This window comes from Gracilinanus agilis, chromosome 3 (assembly GCF_016433145.1).
Source record: "Gracilinanus agilis isolate LMUSP501 chromosome 3, AgileGrace, whole genome shotgun sequence".
NCBI lineage: Eukaryota > Metazoa > Chordata > Mammalia > Didelphimorphia > Didelphidae > Gracilinanus > Gracilinanus agilis.
The window spans coordinates 615502189-615515797 of record NC_058132.1 but is presented as its reverse complement, the minus strand read 5'-3'; the positions used below and the strand labels follow the sequence as shown (position 1 = coordinate 615515797).

General features: G+C 35.4%; 1 protein-coding gene across 1 annotated transcript in view; it reads left to right on the top strand.

The window, feature by feature from the left end:
• Nucleotides 1–13609, top strand: part of USP37 (ubiquitin specific peptidase 37) — a 60464-nt gene that overhangs the window by 15818 nt on the left and 31037 nt on the right. The window contains exons 11-15 of the mRNA XM_044667552.1: nt 3787–3910; nt 4344–4549; nt 9277–9394; nt 10870–10949; nt 12148–12312. Coding sequence (XP_044523487.1) covers nt 3787–3910; nt 4344–4549; nt 9277–9394; nt 10870–10949; nt 12148–12312 — 693 coding nt within the window. The remainder of the gene's footprint in view (nt 1–3786; nt 3911–4343; nt 4550–9276; nt 9395–10869; nt 10950–12147; nt 12313–13609) is intronic.

Sequence of the window (13609 nt, the reverse complement as noted above, 5' to 3'; positions counted from 1 at the left end):
TAAGAATCCAGGGCCCTAAGGGATCTTATAATTTTGCCTCTGTGAACCAATAGAGCTTTCTAGCAGACTGATGGAGTAGTCTAGCACAACTTTACTCTTGGTCAGATCCTAACCTAGATCAAGAACTACAGAATTCAGACCAGGCGGGCTGCAGTCATACTTTGCCCTAGATCAAACCGCTTTGGGAACACTGAAAGCTTACAGGTGCCTCTGAAATTATAGAATGTCCTAGAATTATATAACACTTAATACCCCAAGGAAGCAAAAAAAAGAACCAGCTCAGACCTTCCCTCCAAAAGTGCTTGAAAGTAGCCCTTACATCAAATTTCTGGAAGAATGGGCATCCAAACTCCACTGTAATGCCATTCAGTGGCATGGGAGTTGAAGATACAAATGCAGAAGAGAATGACTACAAAACATCTATGAGCATTGCCTTGGGGCAAAACACAGCTTGGACCCAAACACAACTAAAATTCCTGGAAGAGATGAAGCAAGAGTTTTTTTTTTTTAAAGAGTGCAAGGTGCTTTTATAAATAGAATGAGAACATTTGAGGAAACAATTAGAAAAGAAATGAGAACTGTGGAAGAAAGAAATGGAAAGGTAACAGCTTGACACAAGAGATACAAAAGAATTGACCAAGTAACAAACTCCTTAAAAATTAATGGAGCAGTTAGAAACCAAGTTTATGAGTCAACAAGAAATATTATTGCAAAGTCAGAAGACTGGAAAAAATTAGAAGAAAATATAAGGTATCTTATAGCAAAAACAACTAACTCAAAAATCAGATCGAGGAGAAAAATTTTTTAAATCATTTGACTATCTGAATGCCACAACCAAAAAAAATCTTAAAAGGACCCTGCCCACATTTCTTAAAACCAGAAGATAAATTGGAAATTGAATCCATTGGTCCTCTTTTGAAAGAAATCCCCAAATGAAAACTCCTAGGAACTTCGTTGCCAAAGGAAAAATGGTGTAAATGGGGGAAAAAAGAATTCAAGTACCAAGGAGTAACAATCAGGATCATACGTGATTTAACAGCATCACTCTAAAGGAGCAGAGAACCTGGACTATAGTATTCCAGAAGGCAAAAGATGTGGGCTAGCAGCCAGTGATAATTTATTCAGTAAAACTCTTAGAAGAAAAAAATTAACCCTCAGTGGAAGAGTAGACTTCTATGCATTCCTGATGAAAAACTAGAGCTCCAGAGCAACTTAGAATTTCAGACACAGGAATGAAGAGAGACAAAAAGGTAAACATGAATGAATAATGATAGGGAATAAACAAGGATAAACTGTTTATGTTTAAATATGGGGAGAATAGGGGGCAGCTGGGTAGCTCAGTGGATTGAGAGCCAGGCCTAGAGAAGGGAGGTCCTAGGTTCAAATCTGGCCTCAGACACTTCCTAGCTGTGTGACCCTGGGCAAGTCCCTTGACCCCCATTGCCTAGCCCTTACCACTCTTCTGCCTTGGAGCCAATACACAGTATTGACTCCAAGATGGAAGGTAAGGGTTTAAAAATAAACAAACAAATAAGTAATTAAATAAATATGGGAAGATAATTCATAGGTGCCCTTTGATTCCTATCATTATCAAAGTTTATAAAGAGACTACAATTAGGCAAGTTGTTGGAGTGGTTCTATTAAGTCTTAATGATCTTAAAAAAAGAACAGAAATGGGGCAGCTAAGTGGATAGAGAGTCAGGGATTGAGACAGGATGTCCTTGGTACAAATTTGGCCTTAGACACTTCCTAGGTGTGTACCCTAAGCACTTCACTTAACCTCAGTTGCCTAGCTTTTACTGATCTTCTACCTTGGAACCAATACTTAGTATTGTTTCTAAGATGGAGGGTAAGGATTTTTCGGGGGAGGGAAGAATAGAAAGAGAGGGGAAAGAATACACGATGGGGGGGGGTAGGGAAAATTATTTCACACAATGAGGGTGTACAAATGGACAGTTATACAAACTGAAGAGGGAGATAGGGGAATGACTGACCACTCATTTGAATTGGACAAAATAAGGAAGAATACATGAGCATGTGCTCTTTGTGTGTACACATGGATATTGAAATACATTTACTCAACAGGAAAATAAGAAGGAAATGGGAAGTGGGGGTGGTGGTTTGAGGGAGGGATTAGTCCTAAGCAAAGCAAATCCTAAAGTTATATAAAAGAGCTTTTTGAGGTAGCAAAGAATAAAAATCTGAAGGGGGAGGTGCACATAAATTGGGGAATGTAAGGACAAATTATGGTATATTTAATTAATAGAATATACTGTTGTGTTGAACCAGCCTAATGACCAACCATGTTTCCAAAGGGCTAATGATAAAACATGTTGCTAATAGAGATAGAGAGATGAAGCACTCAGAATGCAAAATGAAACAAACATTTTTTAGGAAATGGCCAATGTGGAAATTCATTTGTTGTATTTTTGACTGGGGTAGGAATATTAATGTGAGTGTCTATGAAGGTGGATCTTGACTGATGTGTCTGTGTGTGTCTGACAGAGAGGGGATGAACTCAAGCATAGGTTGAACCTTTTTTTAAAAAGTGGCCAATGAGAAATTTTGTTTTATTTGATTATACATGCTGGTAACAAGTTTTGTTTTTCTTGCTTTCTCAGTGAGGGTGGAGAGAGGAAAGTGGAAAGACCTTTATTTGAAAATAAAATTTAATTATTTTATACTGTTCCTTGAGGTGTCATTTGTGTATTGTCCTTTCTGGTTATTTTTGTTTATAATTTATATTGTTACTCTTTAACTTTTTGTGTCTTTCTTGTCTTTTTAGATAAATTGTAAGCTCCTCAAGGAACCTTTTCCCCCGTGGGAGCAGTTTGCAGAAAAGGCTTGTTAGATACTAAATTCCATAAGGCAAATTTTTTAGGTAGGGAAGTAAGGTAACAAGCATTTATTATGCATTAAGCCAGGCACCATACTAAGCCCTGGAGATCAAAAAGAAAGACAAGTTTTGTCCTCAAAAAGCTTATATTCTAATGGGAAAAGACTACACACAAAAAGGGAGCTGACATGGTAGAGGGTGAGGGAAGAGAATTAAGAATCCCAGGGCTGGGTCACAGTTTTGAAGTCCGAAAAGTTAGGAACAGACTCTTAGGGGTCTGAAGGGGAATGAAGGCTGGCTAGCCTGAATCCCTCTCCAAAATGGATGGATGCTCTGGGAATAGCTCACCAATGGAAGAAGGAGACTGGCATGGTGGAGGGATTTTACAAAGTGAGAAAGCTACAGGGATAGCTGGATGGGCCAGAGTGAAGAGGCTCCAGGTGCTTCGAGTTTGGAGGATAAGGCAACAGCCAAGGTTTAGTTTTGAAGCCCAGAAATTCAGAGGCAAAGCTGAAAGGGTAATGATGGATATGGAGAGGTTGGAACTATGGATTGACTGTTCTTTTTATCAACTGTTAGGAATTCTAGACAGAACTTCAATGCAAATGCAAGGCAATTATTATTTTTTAAGCCTTACCTTCTGTCTTAGAATGATACTATGTATTGGTTCCAAAACAGAAGAGCAGTAAGGGCTAGACAGTTGGGATTAAGTGACTTGCCCAGAGTCATGTAGTCAGATTTGAACCCAGGACTTCTTGTCTCCAGGCCTCACTATCCACTGAGCCACTTAGTCTTCCCATACAATAAGCAATTATTAATTTAATCCCTTCATTTTAAGTCTCAGTGACTATAGAAGAATCCAGGTGTGAGGAATTTAGATTTTTTGTGTTTACACCTGAAGATTCTTTGAAATCCCATAATTTGTAAACTTTGTGTTTTCATTTTACTAGACGTTTTGCCCACCTTCTTGCTAAAAAAGATGTCTGTAATTCTGAAACTAAGAAAGATTTGCTCAAGAAGGTAAAAAATGCCATTTCAGCTACTGCAGAGAGATTCTCTGGCTATATGCAAAATGTAAGTAATGGTTATTTTTAAATATCTTTAGCAGTGTGTGGGAAATGTTTTTTAAATTTTAGTATGATTATCTTAGGGAAAATCTCATTAAAATTTTAATAGACTGTTTTGTTTTAAATCAAAAAAAATTTTAGTTGTTATTTCTATTTTTTTTTTTTTTGCTGTGTTAGAAGGTTGATGTGCAAAGGCTCAGATTTAATGGATTTTGTGCTATAAAGTCAGTAGTAGCATATAATTTGTGCTAAGCCAATTTTTAGAAATCCATATAAGATTTTAAGCTACAAATTATAATTGTACTAAGATATGTTAGAGTAAATATCTCTTTTATTTTCAGCTGTACTTTGCGTATTTTGATAAATTAAATCATGAAAGTTATGAGAAGGTTTATGGCAGGTAGCTATTTCTGATCTGATTGAGTGAATCTTTTCCTTAGGATGCACATGAATTTTTAAGTCAGTGTTTGGATCAGCTAAAGGAAGACATGGAAAAGTTAAATAAAACTTGGAAGACTGAGCCTATATCTGGGGAAGAAAATTCTCCAGGACGAACTTCAGATGATATTGCAGCTACTAGGATATATACATGTCCTGTTGTTACTAATTTAGAATTTGAGGTCCAGCATTCTATCATATGTAAAGTGTAAGTATTCTTTTTCATAGAAATGCATCATAACATTGTTCTATCACTCATTCTTTTTCCTTCATATCTTCAAGCTCTTAGCTACTGGTTTATAAACATACCTATGATTCCTATCCTAAAAACTAAAAAACAACAAAAACCTCTTTTAATGATCTTTTCTGGTCAGTCAAGATATATTGCAATCTCTTCCATTTCACTTCCAAACTTTTGAAAAAGTAATCTATGTCTAATGCCTTTACTTCTTGATTTGGTGGGAAATGTTTTAGGATTCTTTTATTATACTTGTTATTTAATCATAAGATCTTGAGGGTAGAGACTGACCTAATCCATCTTTGCATTCTGAGTTCTGACCCAATAATTGTCAGATATTCTGAAATCTTGGTGTCTTCATTTTCTGTCTTTCACATCCAGTCAGTTTTCAAGTCCTCTGGATTCCTCACCATCACTGGAATCTAGCCATCTCTTAACAATTCCTGCTGCTAGTATATTATATTCAAGTTCTCATTGCTACTGACCTACACTGCTATAATAGCCTTCCCACCATCTCACACCATCCACCCTTTTCAAAGCTGGCCTTCACAATGGTATTAGATTAACCTTATGAATAGATCTGATTATGTCCTTCTACTTGCTCAGAATTTTCAGTAATTCCAAAGTGCCTACTAGATTAAGTTCAGACTCCTCAGCCTATCATTTAATATTTTTTTCTGTATTCCCACCCAGAGAATCAAGAAGCATGCAGTCAGCATATAGTAGTGAAAGGATTTGATTCCAGATATTGTGAGGATGAGTCAAAGTCATTGCAAATAGTTAGGCAGGAGCAGGGATTAGATGTGTTCATTTAGGTCCCAGAGGGCAAAACCATAAATAGTAGTAGAAGTCGCAAAGGGAAATTTATGCCCAAGGTAAGGAAACCAAACAAAATGCAGAATGGGGCTGCATTAGGGTATAATGGGGCCCTGGATGATGCCTTCCAGACTTGGGTCTTTTGGGTGGAGATTTCATCTTACCTTCCGTTACTTACTATTCACCTGCTTTAAGTTTTAACTAAAAGATTATTCCATGAACAACAACTGGCCTGGTCTTACTCTCTGCCTGCCTTTATACTCATACCCTTCTGGAACTTAAAACTTCTCCTATCATTGTTGTTATTGAAATCTTATCTATTCTTCCAGACTCAAATGAACTCTTTGGCAATATGGGGTTGTGGAGAAAGCAATGGATTCTGTAGTTTGAGGACTCAGATTCAAATTCTACCTTGCCACTGAACTGCCTGAGCAATATACTAACCTTACTAATTCTTAGTTCCCCTTTCTGTAAAATGAGTGGACTGGGCTAGATGAGCTTCAAATTCCTTTCCAGCTTTAGATCTAGGCAGCCTTCCTTGACTTTTATGATTGATTAGTTTTAGAATTTCCCTAATACTTTGTATTATTTCTTCATTTATCATATTCTGTTTTGTATTTTAGTTATTTATGGAAAAGGCTTCTCTTCCTTTCTAGTTTGGAGGTTATTAAGGATGAGACCTTGTCTGTCTTAACTTTGCAATTTTCCTGTCACTTGCCACAATGCTTTCCACTTAATAATTCAAGAAATGTTTGTTGAATTGAAGAGTTGACTTTCTTGTGATGTAAGTTCTACTTGCCTCATTTAAAATTTTTTTCTCTTTATTATCATGCAGAACACATTTCCATATTGGTCATTGTTGTAAGAGCACACTCATACAGAACCAAAACCCCAAAATAAAACTATAAATACACTGATGTGGAAGGTAGTATGTTTGAATCTGCATCCATCCAATTCCAACAGTTCTTTCTCTGGAAGTGGATAGCATTCTCTGTCATGTCATAAATGTTTCAGGATTGTCCTAGATCATTGCATAGCTGAGAGTAGCTAAGTTTTGTCACAGCTGATCGTTGTACAATATTGCTGTTACTCTGTATGATGTTCTCCCTGTTCTACTTATTTCACTCTGAATCAGTTCATGCAGATCTTTCCGGCTTTTTCTGAAATCATCTTGCTTATCATTTCTTATAGCACTATAATATTCCATCGCTATCGTATACCACAATTTGTTCGGCCATTGCCCATTTAACAGACTTCTCAATTTCCATTTTTTTGCCACCACAAAAAGAGCTGCTATAAATATTTTGTACAAGTAGATCCTTTCCCCTTTTTTATTAACTCTTTGGGATACAAACCTAGTAGTGGTATTACAAGATTAAAAGGTATACACAGTTTTATACCTCTTTGGGCATAGTTCCAAATTGTCCTCCAAATTGGATCAGTTCACAACTCCAGAAACAATGCATTAATGTCCCAATTTTGCCACATTCCCTCCAATGTTTATCACTTTTCCTTTTCGGTCATATTGGCCAATCTGATAGTTGTGAAGTGGTACTTCAGTGTTGTTTTAACTTGCATTTCTCTAATCGAGAATGGTTTAGAACATTTTTTTCATATGATTATTGATAGCTTTGATTTCCTCCTCTGAAAACTGATTGTTCATGTCCTTTGACTATTTGTCAATTTGAGAATTTGCTTCATTCTTTCTAAGGCATAGAGTTATTTAAACATTGGTTGTTGCTAATATCATTTTATAAGTACTTGTAACTTTTCCCCAGCACCTTTATTCTCCTTTTAAAAAACTAATTGGTAAATTAAACTAACTCTGCTCTGAGTAATGATATAATAATGTTACATTTCTTAAGATACTCTTTCCACGTATAAAGTTAATTTTTCACAATGTTGAGATGTCTAAGTTATTTAAGCTGTGCCCTTGATTTTTCCTGAAAAGATCATTTATTTATATACTAGTTGTTTTTAATACAGAACTGGATAAGTCTTTAAATGAAGGCTAGTTTCTCACTGAAAAAAACATCATACATTTTCAGCCTCAAAATAAGAGGCACAATGGATGATGAACTGGTTCAGAGTTTTTGCCATTTATATCCCACCTCAGGCATACATTGTGAATTTTTGGACAAATAACTTACTTTCGTAGAATTTCAGGTAGCCCTGCCTAAAGGTAATAGATGAAAGGGCAGCTAGGTGGCTCAGTGGATAGAGTGTCAGTACTGGAGTTGTAAGGACCTGGGTTCAAATCTAGCTTTAGACACGTCCTAGCAGTGGGACCCTGTACAAATTGCTTGACCCCAATTGCCTAGTCCTTCTCTTTCTGTCTTAAAGCTGTTTCTAGGACAGAAAGTAAGAGTTTAAAAAAATAAAGTAGTAGATGCAGTAGAGGTTCTAATGCATCAATATCTGGAGTTTTCTCCCCAGGATCTCCCTGCAACATCACAGTCTAGGACCCCCTCTTCCCCCAAATTTATCCTGTTGTTTATTAGTGTTCGTTTCACTGTGACACAGAAGTGTTTAAGTTAATCAATAAATTAGAAAGTAATCTTTGAAACTATCCAATGTAATGGACTTTACTACTAGTAGCAATGCAATAATCCAGGACACTCCTGAAGGGCTTAAGAGAAAGAATGCTATCCACATTGAAAGAAAAAAACTATGGGAATAGAAAACCAAAGAAAAACATAGCACTTATCACTTGTATATATGGGTATATGATTTGGGGTTTTGGCTTTAAAAGATTGCTTTATAGCAAAAATGAATAATATGGAAATAGGTATCAAGTGATAATATTTGTACATCCCAGTGGAATTGTTTGTTGGCTCTGGTAGGGCGGAGGAAACTAGGGAGGGAAATAAAATGAATCTTGTAAGCATGGAAAAATATTTTTAAAATAAATTTTTTAAAGGGGGGGAGAAAGTAATCCTTGTGACTAATGCTGTTCTTTAGCCTCTGTTTTAAGTGAACTAGAGTGGAGAACAGGTGTTTTCATCTTGAAGCTCAGCTTATGAATTAATGTATATTTCAGATTTAGTAAAGCCATATTTCTGAATTGCCAAGGTTTTTTTCACCTTTTCTCTGATTTGATTGTTGAGCTAGGCATCCCACAGTATTACTTTGTTGTGAACTGTTATACTGCTATTGAGTAAGATGAAGATGCCTGTATGTAGGAGCCTACATTTAGAACTGTAAGGGCTCTTAGAGGCCAGATGAAGAAACTGAGACACATGGAGGTTAAGGGCCTTGTCCACAATCATACACCTAAGTAACAGGTGGGGAGTTTCACCTAGGACTTCTTGGCTCCATTGCTCTATACCATGCTGCCTCCTGTATGTTTGAAGCACCCACTTCTTTATTGATATGAGCATGGATATTGAAGTTTTTAGTCATGGTGATAAAATGATACCTGAATTTATGGAGTGCTCTGTACTAACCATCATCTCACTTGAGCCTCACAATGACTCTGTGATGTTGATGCTACAGTTATTACTCCCTTTCACTGATGAAGCAGTTCAGCCTTAGAGAGGCTCCATGAATTGCCTTGACTTGACAAGAAAGTTCCCAGGAAGTATTTGAACAGAACTTTCAGGACGCCAAATATAATTCTCTCTCTCCTATGCAGGACATTTGTGTTTATTTTGTAATGTAGACACCTAAAGTAAAGCATTGAGCAAAATTGTAAATTAACTTTTGTCTATATGTCAAATACTAGTAATTTCTTGGCTCAGGACATTTGTAAAAGAGTTTCTCTTTATTTCCTTATTCTGCTTCCCATCAAATCTCTTAGAAACTCATTTTAACAAATATGATATTTTTGTTCTATTTGGTACAGTTGTGTTTAGAAGGGTATGTTTTTTATTTTCCTATAGATGTGGTGAAACTGTTCACAAACGTGAACAGTTCAATGACCTTTCCATTGACCTGCCCAGAAGAAAGAAACCACTACCTCCTCGGTCAATCCAAGATTCTCTTGATCTTTTCTTTAGGGTAAATAATCCTATTTGTTAATGGGAAAATGTATATTTCATATATTTCTGATTGATTTCTGCTTTGAAGTATGTTGTCAGCTAATTTGGAAAAATAAATATCGAAATAAAAATTGTTTAAAATTAGTGTTTGCCTTGGTTGGTAGTGGGGCCAGAGGACTTCATAAACCTGTTGATTTGTAATAAATATATTGTAGAAGAAAATAGGTTGCTTTACTAGGATGCTTATTTAGTCCATCAGCAAATGTTTTTAGACAAGAACACCAAGAACATGTTATTTAATGTTAATAAACCGGAATGGTAATTTGAAGTTAATGGAGTTTTATGTTAAAGTATTTCTGCTGGCAAGATAAGTTAAAATTGGTTTTTTTTTCCCCAATAGGAGATAGATTTTGCAAGCCCATCTAAATCAGTTTGTTAACATGTAAATCCCTCCTGAGAAGATTTTGGAAAATCAGTGTATATCCTTTGGTTTTTCTTAGGGAATAGAAGACTAGGGAAGAGAGAAAATTCTCATGTTTTGGAACTGTTAGATAAATTTATTTCTATCGTTTATAGTAATAGATCCTTGAAAGGCCTCTGTGATATAATTGGAGCTTCCATGAAACAGTACTTGTTCATGAAAATTTGCCAGGATCCTTTTTTCATTTTATAGTAATTTTTATTTTGTTAGAGTAAATTCATGGATTTTCCCTTTCTGGGGCTGTAGTGATGTTGTCCCTGTATTGATTGACAAATAACCTTATCTTTATTAATAGTTTGATGCCCTTACTCCTGTCCTGAAGTAGGAAAGCACCAATCAAAGAACAATGTCTTTATTTTTCTTTATTTAAAAAAAAGTTTGTTTTTCAGTTGATGAGAGTCTGCCTTCTCCACTTCCCATCTCACCCTTGCCTCCCCACTGAAAATGAAATAAAAATGTCACCTGTGTAACAAATACATGTACTCAAAAAAGGTTGCTTCCCTTATTGGCTACATCTGAAAAATATGTCTCAGAATCCACCTGTATCCATCACCTCTCTATCATGCTATGTGTAGTATGTTTCATTATGAGCCTACTGGAATAGAGTTCTTAAGTATTTCAAAATTGTTTGTATTTTAAATGTTATTGTATAAAAATCCATTCCTTTTCAACAGAAACCCTGAACCAGTTGTTATACTTTGTAGGCTTTTTCTCTTTAAGCATTTTGTGTTTCAGATTTCTTTAGGTGACAGTTTTATTTCCCCAAAAATTTAGCCTTGACAATCTTTTTAGAGTATGATGTCTTGTGAATTAAGATGTTTCTTTTAAGAAAGAAAATTAAGATTTATCTTAGAGAAATTAGAAATTTTATTAAGTGAAAACTACAATGTACTGTATAGGACATTGGACACAAAAGATTCTTGGGCTTTTGAGGACCAAGTCTCAGTTTCTTTAATAATGGTGTAAAGATGCTAGTTCAATCTTGTGTTGTTATTTTGTTTTATTTTTAATAGGCAGAAGAGCTTGAATATTCCTGTGAGAAGTGTGGTGGGAAGTCTGCTATTGTCACACATAAATTCAATAGACTCCCCAGGTAAATTTAATCCTCTTTCAATTTTGCTTATTTATTGTTTATTGTTTTTGTTTTTAACTTCTCTTCGAAAAGGAGAGTATCTGAGAAAAGTAGAATACCTCAAAATTTGAATGCATAATTTGAAATGCCAATAAAGTTCAACAATATGAGCTAGTCAAGAAGATATTTAAGGGGTCAGCTGGGTGGCTCAGTGGATTGAGAGCCAGGCCTAGAGACGGGAGGTCCTAGATTCAAATTTGGCCTCAGACACGTCCCAGCTGTGTGACCCTGGGCAAGTCACTTAACCCCCATTGCCTACCCTTACCATTCTTCTGTCTTGGAGCCAATACATATATTGACTCTAAGACGGAAGATAAGGGTTTAAAAAAAGAAAGATCTTCAAGAGCAAGATTGGCTTATTTGATTAGTATATTGCTATGCAAAGCAATTTGGATTATTTTGGTAATATCCTTTTTTTAAAATTGAGAATAAAACATAGAGCCTTATTGTATATTTTGGCTGTATGAATTAAATTAATTTTTAACTTTTTTAATAAGGAAGAAATAGATTTGTTGGTTTCTTTTCCTTATCTCCAGTTCCTTCTTAGGGAAGAAATATTACTATATAGGTTAAGAGAGAAAGAAGTATTCTTACAAGTGTTCACTAAAAAACTGTGTTCAGGGAGCACTTAAGTGGCTCAGTGGTTTGAGAGCCAGGCCTTAAAAGACAAGAGGTCTAGGGTTCAAATCTGCCCTCAGACATGTCCTAGTTATGTGATCCTGGGAAAAATCACTTAACCCCCATTGGCCTTACTACTCTTCTGCCTTGGAACCAATACACAGTATTGATTTTAAGATGAAAGATAAGGGCTTCAAAATAAATGAATGAATTAATAAAAGGCTGTTTTAACTTTTCATTACAGATTATATAATAAATTGAAATGAACAAGTAAATGTTTTAGTCCAGTATCTTTTACCTAAACTTAAAAAAAAAAAGCCAACATTCATAGGACTTTTACATTTTATTTAGGTTTTTTTCCCCTAGAATTTTTAATCTGTTCAGCACTCTTATGAAACAGAATGATATAACTAAAACAAAATTTTATGTTAGTCAAATAAAACCAGAAATTTTCTGATATGTAGATTGGAAAAAGCTGTTTTGAACTCATTAGATGCTTCTAATGTATATAAACTAATGGATTATATCATCTGTTTTCTAGGGTCCTTATTCTTCATCTGAAACGATATAGCTTCAATGTGGCCCTTTCACTCAACAACAAGGTTGGACAGCAAGTGGTTATTCCAAGATATTTAACTTTATCCTCCCATTGCACTGAAAACACAAAACCTCCTCTTTCCCTTGGTTGGAGTGCACATACAGCAATGTAAGTCCTTAATAAAGAAATACCTTATGTGCCCTTTTTTACTAAGTCAGACTATAATATTACTCTCTGTTACAAATGGAGCCATGAAATACTATCAAACCCAAAGCAAAGGTTGTTTTGTTTTAGTTTGGGGGTAATGAATTGTATATTCATTGAGAAAGTGGTGAGCTAAAAGAGTTTCCTCAGAGCATAAACCTTCCAGTAAAAGACTTTTTAAAAATATGTTCTTAGGTATTATTACAGGACAATTCGATACATTACAAGACTGTTAAAATAAATGATTGTTTCCAATTTCTGTTCAGCAGGCTGGCATATTTCTGACCGCTTAAAAAATGATCGCTCCCAAAGTTACTATTTTTTGAGGGTAGATAGCCACTTATGTGAAATGCTCAAGTAGGAATTCCTTTTCAGATATACTTTCTGCTAGTTGGCCTTTGAGGACTCTTCAAACTATTGAAAACTTGTGAGACACTGTAAAGTCTTTAACTTTTAAAATCTCTAAACTTAAAAACAAACAAACAAAAAACCCTTTAAATTATCTGCCTCCTCCTTGCTGCTTGCCCAGGCTACCACTTCCTGAACTTCTAAGATTGATGAAGAGAATGTAGATGTTTTATCAGTCTACAGTATAATCTGAGTTGAGAAGCCCTGCATTAATTAATATCTTAGGGCTCTAAAAAAGTGAACATGCCTCCATTGCCTGATTTTTCCACCAATGAATGACTATATTGAATGATGTGCTGGAAATAGCTTGAACCAACTACTAAGAGCTGATTGTTAAGTTTTCAACATGCTTTGAAAATCAACAAAAAACACAAAAGTTTGGGTTATTGTTCTGTTGATTGTCTAGTCTTAAGAAAGCAATGGAGAAAATGTTAATAATCCCAGTTAAACTTAGAAGTGTGTCATGCACACATTTCCTGCCTCCCAGAGAACTGATTGTTAAATATCAGCATTCCTGCTTGTTCACAGAGAAAATCCATATCTCAGTGAGTAATAGACATCTAACCTCCATGACCCCCTAAAGTTTATCCTAATTGTAAACAAAATGCTTTTAATAAAAAATAGGATTAGAAAAATTACATCTTGATTTTAAAAGTGATTTAATCTGTTTAGGATGTTTAATGCTCACAAAGTCACTGTAAAAGCATATACACAACTTTGAACTGTCTCCTGGAAAGGTTTTTGTAGAAGAGAAAAATTACCTAAACTTTCCTCCTATTTACCTTTCTCCTCCTTTCCAGGGAGGTGTCTCTCAGAATAAAGACTTAAAGGGGGGAGGGGGGAAGAGAAGTAA